Source organism: Puntigrus tetrazona, chromosome 9 (genome assembly GCF_018831695.1).
Source record: "Puntigrus tetrazona isolate hp1 chromosome 9, ASM1883169v1, whole genome shotgun sequence".
Taxonomy (NCBI): Eukaryota; Metazoa; Chordata; class Actinopteri; order Cypriniformes; family Cyprinidae; genus Puntigrus; species Puntigrus tetrazona.
The window spans coordinates 19,072,406-19,091,275 of record NC_056707.1 but is presented as its reverse complement, the minus strand read 5'-3'; the positions used below and the strand labels follow the sequence as shown (position 1 = coordinate 19,091,275).

General features: G+C 36.7%; 1 protein-coding gene across 2 annotated transcripts in view; it reads left to right on the top strand.

The window, feature by feature from the left end:
* Positions 1-18,870, top strand: part of LOC122351886 (receptor tyrosine-protein kinase erbB-4-like) — a 268,898-nt gene that overhangs the window by 157,900 nt on the left and 92,128 nt on the right. For both annotated transcript variants that reach the window (XM_043249273.1, XM_043249274.1), the window contains exon 4: positions 4,614-4,800. In XM_043249273.1, the coding sequence (XP_043105208.1) occupies positions 4,614-4,800 (187 nt within the window). The remainder of the gene's footprint in view (positions 1-4,613; positions 4,801-18,870) is intronic.

The following is an 18,870-nucleotide window of genomic DNA, read 5'->3' as shown; positions in this document are numbered from 1 at the left end:
TAATCTGAATGGTATTATAAGGTAGACTCACTTCAGAGGATCTGGTCTGTGTTCCTGTATCTTAAAATAACTTTCTAGTCAATATAACAAAATCTTCACCAGCGCTTTTTGTCTTTTAAAGCTTGGGCTTACAGCTTCTACTGTAAGTGTCATGAGAGCTTGAAGTGGACTACTGTCATCAGAGCTTCCAAACTCAACATCAGGGCTCCCATATCTCCCGCTCTCTCTTCACACCACATGGAGGAGTATGAGCTGTATTTATAGATTGGCTTTATCAAGACTGGCCTGTTTCCTTTAACAAGCATCACAGGGGTCCAAATGGCTTCTAGTGCTGAGTGTATCTTTAAGTGCTCTATTAGACCACCTTTATAAGAGTCTCTCTCATTGGCTTCTAAAAGCATCTTTGGCATCATTAGTCGGCTTTTAATACAGCAGATAGTATGTAAAGAGTTTATTAGCATTTTTTTTCCAAAAATCTTTTTTTTTTTTGTTATGTTATCATATTTTATTGTGTTGGTTATCTTTATCTATAAGTTATTTTTTAACCTAATCAAAATAACCCACCTGCAGATTGATTGAGATGATTTCTTCTGAGAATGAGATTTCTGAGAATTGTTAAAAATAGAATTGACTGTTTTGCAAATGAACTCTTCATATGTAGAGAGATGCGTATGTATATGCATTTTTTTATAGAAATAAATCTTTAATATCCGAAGAATCTTCAATGTTTCAAATGAATGTATTGTGTTTTCAAAGATATTGAGCAGCACATCTGTTTTCAACCTAGATGATAATAAGATATGTTTCTTAATAATAAATCATCAAATCAGAATGATTTCTGAAGATCTGTGTGATGCTGAAGACTGGAGTAATGAAATAGTAAATATTGTAACAATATTCAAGGCCACTTATAACAGCCTTAGTGTAGCCAACATAAGAAAGTTGAAAAAAACTGTTTTTCTTTTTTTACTATTTATTTTTGTATCACAAAGAAAAAGTCAGTTTGAAGGATAAAGGCGAACAGTTTGGACTACTGATCTAACCCTGAATTGCAATCATACACATTTGACTTTTTTCTACAACATGTTTACCAAAAACGTCCAAAAATACCCTCCAAAACTTCTTTCAATTTTGAAATCAGAGCTATATATGTGTGTTGCTTCTAAAGTTTTAAGGTTTGTTTTTCACTCTGTAGAGGATTAGTGAAATTCGTATTCCAAAAAAAAGTTGTAATTTCTAATCTTACACATGAACACAGACATTGCAAACAAAGATGCATTTGGTGATCATTTTGTTACATCTGTAGGTGCTCCTAACTCTGCCTTAACATTAGAAGTGAAGGCTCCTAGACTGAGGCATGGCTTTGTGTGTCCATTGATCTCTATAGCTGCTCAGGTTGGATGTGTTATGTTTAACAACAGCTGGAAAGAGCCCCACATTGATGCCACGTCATTAGCTATAAACCGCGCTTGTAATCACAACAAGGTGTTTACCTTTATTTATGTGCTTCATTATTGAGCAAACAGCAAGAAGAGGGTCCCGTTCTTTCTCTCTCCTCCGCTCTCTTCACTACTCTGGAAAGTATCGATCCACTGGCTTGAAAATAACAAATTAGTTTGAGAAAGAGGAATTAAATGGTGCTGGAAAGTGAATGCGGGAAGCCAAATAGGCTGTGTGGAAAATCTCTGCAAAGTAATCCTTTAATTAAATTAGGAGAAGTACAACAAAGATGTTGCTGTTTTTTTTCTCCACCCTCTACTTTCCCCCTCTCTTTCATGTCTTTTAGACAGCAGCAGGTTCCAGAGGTTGCTAGGTAACTAGGATGGGTTTAGTTCCCGGTGGCCAGGGGTGAGGGGGTTGATGGCAGGATGTGGCGAGTGCATTGGCTTTTTGTTGGCCGTAAGGAGAGGAAGAGGAAATGGAGGGACCACAGCAAGGTCAAAGGCTTGGCTAGTATTTGTGCTTTCATCCAAATTCAGATGCCATGATGGGAGCAGAGAATCTGAGTAGAGTGTAGCAACAGCGTCATTTTTTTTTGTTTTTTTTTTTTTTTTTTTCTCGCTCACTGGTTAACTTCACTACATGCTATATTTTTTCCTTTTTTGTGATACCAAATTGGTTAATTATATTAGAAAATCTAACTTGTTTGTTGTTAGCTTCACAATGCACATTTTTGTTCACACAGAACGAGTTTTTGCGTTCACTGCTTTTCTTGCAGGGTTTGAACTTCTTTTAAATTTCATTCATGAATTCATTCATTCATGCATTTTTTTTCATTCCACTTCCCCTGTGGCTCCTCATATGTCTTTAATCTTTAAATAGTGATATTTATCACACTGTTTGTTCCCCATTAATAGGGAAGAGAATGCTTTTTCACAATTTTGTTAGACCTTGAGAATGAATGTTAACATGACTGATGTTTAATGAGTTTTAAGATTTAATTCAAATTTAATTCAAAAGTTGTGTCCAGTGAAATTATCAATATTTAAAAATGTAATCAAATAAAATATTACACCTAATTTTGACAAAACTGCCTTTTTTTGTTCTGCACAACAGTATAAAAAAGGGGAAAACAAAAAAATATGGAAAATGTCTGAGAAGTACATTTAATATATTTCTTATATAAGTAAAAACGAGCTATGATTTTTGCAGTTTGTTGTGAAGATGTTTCGGTTTGTATTCAGTACTTACAGTAAATGCTGTAAATCTCATTAAGTGATTCTTATAACAATTCTGGTGATAAAGTAGTAGACTCACATACAGACTTATTAGTATGTACTGAGTAAAAATGTCTGTAGCGTATCACCACTGTTGACAGTGATATTACTGCAGTCATTATGTAATATCTTTTATTGTCCAGCTAGCCCTACATTTTTAAAACAAGTAAAAAACTATTTGCATCATAAAAATGTTATATGGCCTGTTAACATGTTACACTCTTAAAGAAGCTGTGTCAGAGCTCTCTGTTGCAGTACGCACTGTGTACCGAAGTAACACCGAATCTGAATATAGCTGTGTAGATGCTATTTCCAGCTGGTTTGCTCTTTCTTACCTTCTCGTCGGAAGTCCTGTAACCCCACTTGACACAATCCTCTCAGCGCACTTCAGTGATACCCCACGTACAGACGCAGGAAGTGCTTCCTGCAATGTCCCCGCAGCTATTAGAACAGTTCATTAGCCCAGATAAATGACCGAGGCTCTGACTGGCCTTCTAGCGCCGCTGCTAAAAAGAGCTCACGTCTCTGCCCATTAGCCGGACATGGCCGACGATGACAGCGGCAGGACCGGCCCTGTCACGCTGCATGGGTCCCGAGATGAAGCTCACGCTAACTGACGGCTGTCAGTGAGAGCACTCCCGATGTTAGTACTTCCTCAGGGCTAATTCTGCCACCCAACACACACACACACACATTCAGTGTCATCATTCACAGCAGGAGGCGCTCTGTCAGGATGAATGAAACTGTGTCTGCCTTAATGACAGCCACAGTGACGGCACCAGTATGTCACGGCGAGGGTCTCACGGATGTGGTTGGATGGATTTGAGTCATCCCCATGATCATTATCTGTCTAGTAGAGGGTAGAGAGAGAGAGACGGTAAAAAAGAACAAGGCAGAGAGAGAGAGAGAGAAAAGACCCTCTGGCTCATTGTGTCCTACTACTGGCCAGACTGCTGCCCACACTCAACACTTCAGCTAATGACTTTATGATGAGCCGAGAGGCCTGAGGTGGCTCTACATGCAACGTTACATCACGACCACTTCACCTGTGTTATTAGGACACCAACACGTTTCAGCAGAATCCCGTGGGAAGGGGCTCTTTTTAAGAAGTAGTAGTTTGACAAAATAACTGGCCCTGACCTGAAGCGATAAACATAATAGCCACGTTTTTATCCAAAGCGGCAAATTTAACTCGTGCTCTAAATTGGAATAGCGTGGTTTCCATCCAAAAACCTCAAATATTAATAAATTACTCGCACTTCAAAGCGTACCGGTGAAATACTTTAAATGCAGTCATTGGTTTAGGAAGTGAAGGCCTGTTGTTTGGGAATGCAGTCATGTAAATCATGGCTATGCTTGGGTATTTAAGAATAGCCATGACAACATAACAATAGCCATGATTCTGAACACAATCAGTGAGTCAGGTTTTTGTGAATTAAGCGAGTGTTTTCAAAATGTGATGTTTCCATAACTTGTGTCTGATGCAATACTTAAAAATGTGCATAAAAACAGGGTGATGGAAATGTAGCTATTGTCAGACAAACTATTGTCAAATAGTTATTATTTCAACAATACAGTTTAAAGCCTAAGGCCTAGCCTTAATGGATGTCTTAGCCACAGACTACACTTAGCTATCTGTTTAAAATAATTGATTTTAGTTGTTAATGATCTAGAATAAACACCAAATATTTTATATCTAGTTTAAAAGAAAATTTTATTTTTTGCATAATAATATAAATTTGCTCGTCCTTAATTTCATCATTCATTTCAAAATATGTACAGCATCGCTTGAGAAAAATGTATTTGGCTAGACATTTAATTTTTTCAGATGATTCTTGTTTGTTAACTTTATGTTCATGTTTGTTGATTGATGTTTATGTTTTATTCTGTTTGCAGTCCATTCGTGAGGTGACCGGTTATGTTCTTGTGGCACTAAATCAATTTGAGTATCTGCCCCTGGAGAATCTGCGCATCATCCGCGGCACCAGACTGTATGAAGACCGCTATGCTCTGGCCATCTTCCTCAACTACCGCAGAGACGGCAATTTCGGGCTCCGTCAGCTTGGCCTTAAGAACCTTACAGGTATTAGCCTACAAGTCCGCAGGTTACATGATCTCTGTGGTCATTTCTTTTTCAGTCTTTGTGGATGTGGTTTATTGTGGGGGAAAAAAATGTCCTCACTTTGATCATCACGTCTTTGTTAAAGATGGTTTGTCATTTGCTTTGAAATCCAATGTAATGCATCCATCCCTTCTGAAATCACTCATCACAACTTTAATAACTGCTGAGAACGCTTGTCTGTCATATACAAGCGCACGGAGTAAATTTCACTGGCAGAGGCCTTTGTAAAGTAGGTGAGTGCTCTCCCATCTCTCTCCTTGGAAAGATAGAGGGAGTGTTCATGAATATGGATATCATACTAAATTGATTTCTCACAACTTCCGTCAGAAATGCCTTAGCTGGTGTTTGAGCTGGTGGATGGATGAGGGCCAACGCTGGCAGTGAAATACAGCTAAATATCTGCACCTGGAATTGGATCCATAAAACTCTGTGAGAGGTTTGGTAGGGGAACACTGGAGCTTGACCAGCTTGATGATGGCATTGCTCTCATATGAACCAAGTCTTTATTATAGTTTAGATCTGTCAGTTTTGCAGGAGCGGTAAGGGCTGATAAACTGGTGAAGGCTGCAAGAGCTAAACATTGATTGGACACTGTTTACATGGTACAGTAAAGTCTGCTGTAGCCTATAAAAGTTTGACTTTCTTTAGGCAATATTTCTAAAATGTTTCATAAACATTTTAGTGGGATTTACTTCAAGACGATTCTGGAAATGTGTTATTCACAAAAATGGGATCAAAAATTTGGCAGTTATGACAGTTGCCTATGTACAAATACTCTCTAAATACTATAAATAATGCCTTTGAAAAGATCTTTTTATATTAATTGCAAAGAAACTGCAAAAACAGTAATGCCTAGATACGTTTCTTACAACTTCTTTAGCGGTATTTATTTATTTTTTTATTATTTTTTTATTTAAAGTCCCATAAAACCAGTAATATTGTGAAATATTTTCACAGTTTAAATTTTTATGTTAATGTGTAATTTTAATCCAGTCTCCAGAGATCATTCTAATATGCTGATTTGTTACTTCAAATATATTTCTTATTATAAATGTTAAAAACCATTTTATTTGGTATTCTTTGATGAATAAAGTACAAAGGAACAGCATATATACTTACCGAGCAGTCTGTGAATTTTCACTATAGGATTTCTCAGTCTTCTTAGAGGAAGAAAGCATAATGTATTTTCCTTTTAGATGAGAAATAACGACATAAGGGTAAACGTCCTTTCCTTTCATTTACTAATTAGTGCAGTTTGTCTGTGAAGGACCTCTTTTCAACAGCCCTGCTCTTTGTTTTGTATTTATTGGATGGTGCCTATTAAATATTCTTTAGTATTGTTCGACTGGAGTGTGGAGCATTGCTACAAGTAGTGATTCTAGTAGTTTAACTACATTTCTCAGCAAAAATGTAGTTAAACTTCACTGTTTTCTAAATCTTTTTAAAATCTTTTCTAAATCACTGTTTTTTTGTTCGAACAGTCTTCAGCTTTCCAGTAGCGCCTCCCGAAACATGCACACCAATTCCATTTAAATTTTGATTGGACATCCAGCATAGATGGTCAGGCGAACCAAATATAACAATATAAAAATTTATATTGCCTATGTCACAATATGAGGTAAGTCCTTCCCTGTATATGATATGGATTTTTGTTGCCAAATTGTTAAATAAACAATTGAAAATGAACTCTTTTGCCTGTCCATCTGAGATAGCATTTACTTGGTATGATGTTGGTTCAATATAAAGATAGCTTAGATGCAGTAAACTACTTTTGTCATGTTACTGTAGCTTAGCTTGCTACATTTCACATACAGGTGTAGTGAAGCTTTATTTTTATGAAGATTAACTTTTATCTTAGCTCACTACATTTTCCAAGTTGCTTGCCCAACACTGTTCGTTTCACTGCTGGGTCATACATGCGTTATACACTCATTCAGAGATTTCTCAATTGGTTTTTGAATCAGTAGATAAATTTAAACGCATGCCTCACCATAGAGTTAAAAAAAATATGAGGCCCAACATAAGACAGACAGCAAATGGCAACCTCTGTGGAGTCTGACGTTGTAGTAAACAAACATTATGAACAAATGACAGTGTTTAACGTCTAATTTGACAGATGCATGTTGCATAATTCAGAATAAAGATGGTGAATTGGGGGTTTTGATGTTTTTGTTTTCTCTGTACTTTCTGCTTCACTGCCAAGGATGGTTGGAAATGTCTGTTCCACACAATACCTGATTATTGCTGTTACACAACAGTTTTGCTTTCTTCTGATTGGCTGAAAAAAAACTAGTGAACCGGTGTAAGTGCATTGGCCTGACATTTACTATGTGCTGCTTTTGTATTTTTTGACAAATGACAAGTGGTATAGTTCTCTTTAGCTGTTCCTCCAGACATTTCCATGGCGACACTGACTTTAATAGTTGCTAGGAAGTGGCAAGCATTGTCTGTCCGCTTATTACGGCAAAACTTTGGAAACGTAATAGGACCAGAACTCTGTAAGATTAAAACAGTGACAATCACTAGTCAGCCTTTAGTGTGAGTAACCAGGATGCTGTTGCATTGTGGGCAGTGTCACTTTTTAGCCCAAAAATAATATAAGAAATGTGTTTAATTGGCACTACTTTTTAGTGAGACAGGAAATATGTAGCAATAAGTACATAGTGCAGTTTCCAAAAGAAATGAACACTAGAGGCCGTAAAAATTCTGACACATTTTTACAAGAATCTGCAGTTTCAATTGATCAAGTGTCATTTCTGCACAATTATATGAAGAATATCGTGTTATGAGATTTGAAAAGTTATGCTTTTGAATGTTAGCATCACACATATCCAGCTTCATATCTGTGGGTTTTTCGTAGATGGTAGGTTTGTTTGTTTAGTACAGAGATGTACTTAAAAGGCGAGAAGCTTCAGTTGAAATGACACAGTAGCACCAACAGATGTATTTTTATATCAGTTTTGCATATGTTAACACTATCAGGTAGGTTTAGGGTTGGATTTGGTGTCCGGCATATTTCCAACATGATAGAGCATTAACTTTTAACAACAGTTCACAGATATTTCAATTCTGAACCACTGCAATACATACGTAAAGCAGCGTAATAAAAACACAGCAATATGTATCTTTATCAATGTAATAAAACTCGTCAGGGTTCACATGTTGAACCTGTGTTTTAGCTCCACTTCATTTCTCTTTGAAACTGTGACAAAATGTGCAGAAAGGTACATAAAAGAGTGTTGCACAAAAAGTGCACAGAGGTACGTATTTTTATGAGACCTAGTTGATAATTTGATGAAAAAAGCCCAAAAGCACAGCACTGATTTCAAAATAGAATTTTAACAATACTGAAGTCTTTACCGTCATTTTTAATCAATTTAAAGCATTTTTTTGGAGCCTCTGAATTTTTTAACAGAATTTTTTCTGAAGAGTACAATTATAGAAAATGACTATAAATTATAAAAAATGTATATCTTGAATGCAATGCAAAGTGCTTTGCATAATAGTGTCTGCCAAATGCCTATTAATGTATAATGTATCCCAGCTTAGCATGCAGAGTCGACTACAAGTCATATTTAGTGTGATTTCTTGAAAAGCAATGGCTAAATGGTATGTTTTTCTAATCTGTATAATCTGTATAAACCGACTTCTGTTTGTTTTTGCTTTTTTATTTGAACAAAGGGTTGATTATGGTGCGAAATCTGGCTAGATAGTTAATTCGTGCGTAAATGGTTCAAGAACACTGTCTCACTCTTGTGGACCAATGTTTCTGGTCCACGAAACATCTTTTCACTTGCTGTGACTAGGCAAAGGAAATAGAGCAGAGAGTGAGAGACGTGGCATAGCAGACCGGGTAAATAATTTAAGCTGCGTGTATTGTTCCACTTACCCAGTCCCTCTTCTAGAGTCCACTCGACGCAGCGTACATAACCCAAATGCCACATTGTAATGCTGACATCACTTAGAGCCTAACTGTGCTGCATTTCGTGCTGTACTCTTGGAAGATGACAGTGTTTAGAGTCGTCCAGGAGACCAGGTTCTCCCAGAGGAGCGTGATCTCCTGTCTTAAGCAGACTAACAGGTAACAGCAGTGGAGTCAAGCAACTTTTGAAATCCCAGCCATGTCCACGGGGAAGGAGACAACACAGAAGCTCTACTTGCTCGTTTACTCCGTCTCTCTCATCCATCTCTTTCTTTGCCTACATTCATTCTTTTCTTGTTCGTCCAATTTTCTCTGTGAAATCTGCTTTTGCCGTCCCTTTACCTTTAACTGTATCTTTCTCTTGCTATCATTGAGTATAGCAAAGGGCTTAAAGGAAGCTTGTGAGTTCCATACTGTATAAAGGGTTAGTTCACCCAAAAATCATAAATCCTAAAGTGATTTATCCCTTGATAGTACGTGACTGTGTGTTTGCTTATTTCATAGTTCGTTCTGTCGCAGGGCTCATTTTATCAAAGCTCGCCATACTTGGTGTTATCGGAAGGATTACACTTTAGTTAGTTTCTAGCTATTTTTAGTTACTCCTCACACTGGTTTTCTAAATGTTGAACATAGTCGGCGCTCAGAAACCCTGAGACAGATCAAAGCTGGAACAGAGCCCAGCAACATCTCTCTCGCTCTCTGTCGAGGACTATCAGCTTGTCAGACTTTAACGTTACGAGCCTTTTGATCCCATGTCACATTATCATGTCAGTTCTCCAGAGATGTGTAAAGTGATCAATACCATCCATAAATGATATCTAAGAGAATAAAGGCTATTAAGTGCTTTGGGTCTAATCCCGAATATGATCAAAGCGGCTTGTCGGCATTGCTGCCACAGCTGAAATCCTCAGGGGTAGAAATTGCCCTGGATAAAATCAATTTGTCGCTGGTATATTCTGATATTGCTCTATTGATTTTTGGAGAGGTGTGTGGGAGACACAGTGATGTGGTGCTCGGGCTCCAGTCTCAGGGCTTCCCTTGTGGCTGGCTTTCAAGCATTCTCCCTGCTGGGTTATTAAGTCGGAGTCAATGGAGTGAGCTATTTGAGCTATTCATTCGAATGTGAAATGGAACAGCGCTGCATTCAATTTGCCCTGAAAAGCGTTTGAAACATTTGAATGTTGTTGATTAAGAATTTTTCATTTATTTGTACTAGTGTTTCTTTATGGATTTGTCCACTATCAAACTTACTGGTACAGCTGACCGTGTTCCTTTTTCCTGCTTGGTAAGACTTTTAATGAGAATTATATACTGCATACTGCATTTATAATGTATTATACCATTCTTTTGATTTTAGTCTGTCTAAGATCAGATCTCTGTGTGAAGCACTGGCTGTTGATATTAAATATCCCTGAATTTTTACAATTAATAAAAACATGAATGTTGGACATTTAAACTGATATTCCCTACAGCAAACAATAAGTAATTGCAGCAGTTAATAGTATACATTTATAATATTTATGCATTAATGGTTGTATCTTTATTTTTACCCTTTTAAAGTAACAATGAATGAATAGTTCATATTATCATGAATTATGCTGTAGCTTTCAATTATTTATAAAAAGACAGAATGGATTAGAAATGTGCATTATAATGTGTTATGCATACAGTCTTCATGGAAAGTGTTATCAGGCGCTGCTGTCAGTCCAGTAAGAGTTGTGTCTTCTTGCGTCCGTGTCCTCAAAGGCCTCGAGAGGCAGGTGATTTGTAATAATTATACCTCGTCCCACCGCTGAGGCAAAGGTTAAACTTTGCATCCTTTCTTTGACATTTCAAAGTGCCGTTCTGTTGTCATTTTCGGAAGAATTAGAATTTTTTTTCCATGCCTAGAGAAACATTTTTTTACTCAACATTTGTACAACTTTTTATTGGGTTTTTTTAACGTATAAAAGCAAACACAAATGCTTGTTAGATAGTAATTATCTACAATAGTAATTACCTTACAATAATAACCGCCTCTATAAGAACGCATAAGTGTAAATTTAACACAGTTTCTCTCTGCTTGTGTTCTGTCTTTTAAAGTTCTGTGTTCTTTTCTTTCTGTCTCTTTCTCGTTTGCCCTTGATGGCAGCTTTTGATCAAATAATTTTCTTCTCTACCCAGAATCCGACTTGAAAATGATCAATGTCAAATGTGTGTGGTTTGCGTGCATTCATTCTTTTATTGATCTGTTTGTTAGTTCATTTTTTCATTAGTTTTTTCATCAATTTGTTTGATTAATTTGTTGATTTGCTCATTAAATTGTTCGTTTTCATTATTTATTTTATATACAGGCTGTCAGATTTCTATTTTAATATGACTCCCAAAGTAAATCCTTTTAAAGAAAGGATGCAACCAAGCGTTTACTTGCTTTACTTTCCTCTCCTCTCCTACTTTCAAGCTGCTTAAGAACCATTTCATGATTATTTGAGCTGTAATTCATAATTCAGCCTTTGATTGGATGTATTATTTGATATTATCATGAATCTCTGATTGTCTAGTACACATTCAGCGTCATAGTTGCACTGCTCATTATTCTTATTTTCAGCTGTGGAAAATGGATTTCAACTTCTTGTCCTTCATGCGAGCTATTTATTTTCCTGCCTTTTAGAACAAATTATCTTGAAAGAGGACTTTGTTTTTGTCAAGGTTTGTATCTGCTCTTTCTCAAGGTTCTGATTTTGTACTGCACGCTAGTGATTTTTTTTTTCTAGGTTGTTATGGATTGCTCTGTCATCTTTAACTTGATCAGAAGCTTTTGTATCAGTATTTTTGTGTTGTTCATGGCCTTTTGTTCAGTCACTCATACTCCCTGTGAAGGATCAACTGAAAATGAATCCGTTTGAATTAATTTCGGTAACAAATTTTAATCCAGGCAGCAAACTGGATGTTGTCATGAATTTAAATTCAATGAAATTGAATCGATCTGATTATTGAAATGAACTAGAACATCAAAGTTTGTCATGATAAACTTTGAAATGTGGACTTTTTGAAACCTAGTTAAAATAAATAAATAAATGCATGTACAAAGTCTCCAAATTTTATAGGCCTTACAGACAGATGGAATTTTGGATGGATGGGATGGATATGTTTGAAATGCCACCTATGAAAATATGAATGCTTTTTGAATTCCAGTCCAGTAACAGAATTTGAAATTAAAATAATTAAAAATACATTTGAATTGCGGCAAATAAAAAAAATTGACTTCAAGTGGGTAAAACTAAAATCCAAAGAAATTTAGATAATTGTAATTTTTAACAAGAACTGTTTGTCAAGACAAATGTTGGATGTTGGCTTTACGAATTCAGTTTTAATTTCTGAAATACATTTTTTGAAAATCCCTTGTTTGTATGTTTTTCGGACATATGCTTGGTTGGTTGATTGGTAGGATGGATAGATATGTTTAAAATGGCACATGTAAAATGTGTGTTTAGTTTACAGTATATATATATATATATATATATATATATATATATATATATATATATATATATATATATATATATATATATATATGTACTGAATTACTTATTATGTATATATATATATACACTTATTCAAAAAAGGACTGGCCAAATCTTTATTTGTGCTTCTAATATTTTATTCAGAATACACCTGCTCAAGGAGAAAATCTCAATGATTGTGCATTAACCTCATTGAGTCCTGCTCAGCATCTCATAAAAGCGTTATGGAACAGCACACCAGAGATGAAAGACATAGAATGAGAAAAGAGGGAGATCAGCCTTTGACTGCCTCAGACACATGTCTGTCTCAGTGCTCTGTGAGAAAGGGTCAAGGCTCTCTACTGGATGCCCGTGACCCGGGCCCTTGGTTCTTTTTAGCTCAGAATGGGCTCAGTCTGTGTGTAAACACAATCCACCCGAGAGCTGAAAAAAAAGAAAATTACTTTGTTGGTGCTTGCACAACACTCATTTCCATCTTTCTCGCTGAGGCTTCCAGACCCCAGGTCACTTCCAATTGTGTGTCTAATTGATTGCAGAAAAATACAGGTTCTAGAACAACATATGCTCCCATGCAATTACGTTTGTGTCATACTCGATTTTTCACTGTTTGAGGCGCAGGGGAGCGATCCTCCTTCTGAAGGACAACAGTTGCACTGCAGCAAATCTAGAATGTGGCTGTATTATTAATCTTTTGGCGCAGCTGTAGTGCAGTAATAACCAGCGACACAAACCGCAAATGCAAGGTTACAGAGGTGGAAAGGACGGTGTCAATGACGGGACATTTTCTCCCTGGGCATTGAGGAAAAAGCAGCATAAAAAGCGACAGCGTTATGATTCTGCTCATTTGCAACAGCACAAACAAGTGCTTTTTTATTAGGCCTTGGAAGAGACCGTTGTCTTTACATTTCCCACTTAAACATTCTTTGTGTGTCTAATTGATTACTTCCCATGCAATTACGTTTGTGTCATACTCGCTTCTCCTTCTGAAGGACAACAGTTGCACTGCAATTTTAATAACCAGCGACACAAACCGCAAATGCTGACTGTTTTATGAAGCTCATTAACTAAAGCTTTTTATTAGGCCTTGGAATTATTTCCCACTTAAACATTCTTTGTGCTTTTCGCTTCTTAATTTTGCTGAAAGCTGCTTTTGAGAAAGAAAAGAATGTAATGAAATATTGATGTCCAACCGCAGAAGGACTTGCAAAATTTGAATCATTAGAAAAATTTGACCTTTCTGCCCTCACAAAGGAAAGAAAAGTGTTGTGATGGTAATGTATGGACCCTCTTTTAGAAACGACTCCTCCTCAGTTTTTTAAATTGGAATTTATTATGATTATTTTGATTAGTTTTCTTCATCATTGTAAAGAAAAAAAAATGTGTGTGAAATTTAATTTAATTTGATTCGATTTTAATTTGATTTACATTTCTGAATATATTAAATATAATATTATTAAAAACAATTATTTGTAGATATTTGTTTGCTAAAAATGTGATCTGAATGGATTGTAAAAAATATGTTATTTGAGTATATGATATAGATAGATAGATAGATAGATAGATAGATAGATAGATAGATAGATAGATAGATAGACAAGAGAGACAAGACACATACATGGAAATCAAGTTGTAGAAAAACAACTGTAGTAAATGTACTGCTCTTTCTAACTGCAGTGTATTTGTATATACAGAACACATGCAGAGTGTACTTTCCTTCTCCATGGAGATGAAAGGATGACAGAACTGCTGAGAAACAAAGCCCTGGGAAGTGGAGTAGAAAAATGGAAGAATCCCTTTATAAAAGTTGCCTGTATTTAAAGCCTATGATGTGAAGAGAGAAAAAAGAAAAGTGGTAATTACACAGAGATCAAATAGAGAGCGTGGGGCTAGTGCTAATACCCACTCGCCCACCCCAATCACTGGAGAAACCAGGCCTATTAATAATGAATCTGGTGTCATCATTAAGAATCTGAATGATTAAACATATCTCCTGGCTTCAAACACCACTTTTCACAGTCAAAAAAGAGAAATGGAAGCCTATATCCACACACATGTGACTCACACATACATGAAGAAATCTATGCTATAAAAAAATATGATACATACAGAGCTGCAGATTTGTATAGCAGTAGGAAAACAAATCTTTCATGTTCTGCAGAAGAAATAATTACATGCAGGTTGGAAATGAGGGTGAGTAAATGGCGGCCCGAATGCTAATTTTTGGTTGAACTATATCTTTAAAGATGAAGTGTGTAATTTCGGCACCACTGGTTGAACCAAAAGTTTAAATGTCAGGTGCTTAAACACGCATAACAATGTTTTCAAAGCTCCACAGAGGCTTTGAATTGCTTATTTCACATTATATCGGCACATTAGGCTGAGAAAATAAAAAAGTCGTTCAACGTTAAAAAAAATCAACGCTTTTTTTTAAGCGTGTCTAATGCTTTCATCATGTTCTGTTTAATTCTTGTTAATGTTTTTGAATCCACTCCACGGAATTCTATATTTTTCCTCACATTCCATTGAAGTAAAAATGGAGATGTGTGTAGAATATATAGTAATGACTTTGGATGTAGGGCTTGAGAAATCCAACTTCATTGGCAAACAACAGCCAACTCCATGAGTCCGTCGGTTATTCTAATGTGCGTATAGCTTTTCATGGCCCCATAGTTAATTCAATTGCACGAAGCATCCCGAGACAACACAGCCAATTAACGTCACGCCGTTCTGTGTACTGTAAAAAGAATCCCAGCAAAGAAAAAGTGGAGCACACCACAGAGCGGTTATATAATCTGAGGCAGGTGGAAAGAGAACAGTGCCTTCACCACTAGAGTGAACCGAGTGCCAGTGTAGAACAAGCATTGACAGAAGGGAAATTAGTGCCTGATTTATCTTTGACAGTTTGATGATGGCAGATATTGAGCTTTGTTCATTGGTTAATGAATATAACACAGCAGTAGCAGCGATTGCAATTGTTTAAAAACACTACCTGAATTAAATGGATAGTTTACTCAAACGTTTTTTCATCATTTATTCACACCAATGCCCTGTATTGTTTTATTTCTTATTCAATTAACACATTAAAGACTTTTCAACTGCTGTTTTTATATAGATTGAAAGTAGGTGGTGATTTATAATGCCATTCAGCACATATCTAGGTTTTAAATGTATCATTTAGCAGATCCTTTTTATCCGCAGTGACTTACAAATGAGGACAATAGATGCAATTACGCCACAATAGGGCAACGATATGTGACAAATACGTTAAGTTAGCCTAACAATTTCTGCAGCAGTATTTATTTATTGATTCATTTATTTGTGGTTCTATTCAATAAAAAAGTGCATGTATTAATAGGTGAAGTGTGGACACTGGCGGTCATATTTAAATAAAATAAAATAAAGTTTTATATACTACAGTCATAAAACCTTCCTTTAGTTGGCCCTTTGGCACCCAGCAGTATAAAACTTCACTCACATTCATGGAAAACAGAAGCTTGGACATTATGCCTAGGGATATCCTGTCAGAAGAAAGAGATTGAGTTTAATACAAGTGACCTTTAAAGCCACTATCACATGATTTTTATCTAACTTTGTTGCCTGACTTCATCTTTAGTGCAAGGACATGTTCTACTGACAGAAATGAAAGTGTAACATAACATTATGCATGTGATAGTGTGTTTTAGCATGTTGCTGCTAGTCGACAAACTGCTCCAGTGTTAAGAAAGCTTTGACATACGCGCGTGTTAGCTTTGCCCATTTGTCTCCATTACCCATAAGCCTCTGCTAATGGAGTCAAAGAGTCTCTAGGGTGTTGTTAGCACCTGACTTTACCGTTTGATTTGAGCCTTTGTAAAATCAGTCATTACGCTCCAGCCTGAATGCAGACTCGCGTAAGCTTTTTGACACAAGTGGAGTTGTTCCGTGACCCAGACCTGCACATCACGATATTGCTAAATGAATCCGTACGTTGATTATATGCGTGTGTCGTTCGCAGCGCAAGCAAACGCTCACAGTTGAAAGAAAGAGGAGCAAAAAACAGGGTGGGGGGGAAAAAAAAAAAGTAGAGCGGCTGTGGATGTTGAATAATTCAGGACTGGCAGCACATGGGGCTTCGGGGCCAGCCGGAGTGCAGGAACTCCAGCCACTGATGAGCACTGTGCCCAAACCTCACCTTTGTCCCCCACACACACAGACACAATGTGTATCAGCAGCACTTTTAAAGCTGCAAACCCTGCTCGTATGTCCACTCTGAGCAGTTTCAGCCCTCCACCCCCTCAGATATCAGACTTGGGCCTCATTAAAAGTTAATGTGAGGCGTGCAAAGAATTTTAATGTCAATTAATAATCAAAACAGTTTCCTCCACAGCCCTGAGGCGTTATTTTAGAGCCGAAAACCAGGGCACTCATCGCACCCAAAGCAAAGACCGTGGGGTGCGCGAGACATCAAAGTGACCCCCGTTATACCCACTACAGACCTGCTCAGTTCAAACCAATGTGTAGCAGGTGATCGCGCTGTGTTGCTGCTGGCAGGTGTGCGGTGCTGTGGCGGATGTTTGAACAAGGGGTGCGTTGCGCTTGCCAGTGGTTCTGGCTGGATTTCTGTGCGTGCACAAGCCAAAGCCCGCGTCGTTGGCATCGACAGCATGCAGAGTTAGAGTCAAGCACAGCCATACACATCGATACGCACACAAACACTTACGATTTCAAGTGATACAAACACTTGCAGACTGATAAAAGGCATCTCCACCTCGGCTAGTCCTCCTGTTCTTGATGTCGTCTCTAATTTGCCATTGTTTCATCAAGGCCCCAGCAGGAAACGTTAATGAAACATTTAAGAGCGCTAAGTCAATTACCTCGCTCCTGACAATCACAGACCTCTTGTTTTCAGAGGTAATGTGATGGAATGGTTGTTCTGCTAAAGCTGTAGGAAGCACTGTGGTCACATGGTTGGTAGGTCGGTTGGAAGTCCACATTGCAGCTTATTTTTTTTTCTGAGATTGGCTGACTGGCATGCAAAGCAACCAGCCACATTGAACAGTTAATGATAATGTTTATCTGCAGTAGTTGATACTACTTTTATTTTTTTTTTTTATTTCATTATTTGTTGCTATATATGCCTGACAATGATTTTTAGCAACCTGGTCTCATGGCATAAACGTACCTTGTGCACTTTTTAGTGATATACATATCACTGCAGTTTCCAAAAGAAATGAACACTAGAGGCAGTAAAGACACTTGTTATTTCTTTTCACACGAATTTAGTTTTGATTGATAAAGTGTAATTTTCTCACAATTACTTATAGAATATCATGTTAGAACTTCAAAACAATGTTAATATGCTGGGATATTTGAAAACGCATGCTTTTGAATGTTAGCATCACTCATATCCCGCTTCATATCTATGGGTTTTTCGTAGACCGTAGGTTTGTTCGATAGTACAGAGATGTACTTGAGAGGCAAAGAGCTCTGGTTCGATTCCTTTGTAAGTACGGTTCAATAAAACAGTTCAAATCTGTGTAATAAGGAAGTTAAAATTACACGGTTGCATCAACAAATGTGTTTTTATATCAGTTTTGCATTTGTTAACACTTTTGGGTAGATTTCCAACATGACACAGCATTAACTTTTAACAATGGATGTTCATGGATATTTCAATTCTGAATCGTGGCGATACATACCTATATGTATTTAATAAAAAATGTGAGTTTTAGGGCCACTCAGTGGACATGTCTTTTTGAAACTGACACACAACCTTCTGTAAGGCATGTAAAAATAATGTTTCACTAAAAGTGCACAGTGGCAGAGTCGGCCCAAGGCATAATCGAACTAAGCGGCTGCTTAGGACCCCCAAGAGTAGCCCGCATGAAATTATATTTTGTTTTATTCATTTAATTCATAATATATTATACTGATGGGTAATGATAATTATACAAAAGTGCAATATTACATTATTAAATAACCTGTACATATAACTGTATTATTTACACGTGGTTATGCATATTTTTTTCTGAGCTTGTCATTAACTGACTATGGTCTTTCTCAATTTTTCCATTGAACTCTGTTTGCAGCGACATAACTTGTGACTCTAGTTGCTTTTGGGAAATGCACCCTGGATCAGCTCAGAGCTCAGTTAATTAGCATAGCCTAGGTAGGATATCTTTTTGTTTGAAGATCAAAACATCAGCAAAAAGACATTTTGATATATCTTTTAACTTGAATACATTTTTTGTCTGTTGCGTAAAAGTAACTTTCCTGTGTATATAATTCTAAAATAAAAATAAGCTTGTTTCATAATTTGAAAGCAGCTTAGCATTACTTACCTTAGCCTACCTTTTGGATGCTATTATATTCCAATATCATTACGTTCAGTTAGCTAGATATAGATCTGTTTTACAGATGCTCTCTGCTTTAATACATTAAGATAGACAGACAGACAGATAGATAGACAGACAGACAGACAGACAGACAGACAGACAGACAGACAGATAGATAGATAGATAGATAGATAGATAGATAGATAGATAGATAGATAGATTTAATTTAATGTATTTTTATCATCTATATTTAAACAACTTTGAAAACAAAGCACGGTATTTATTCTAGTTT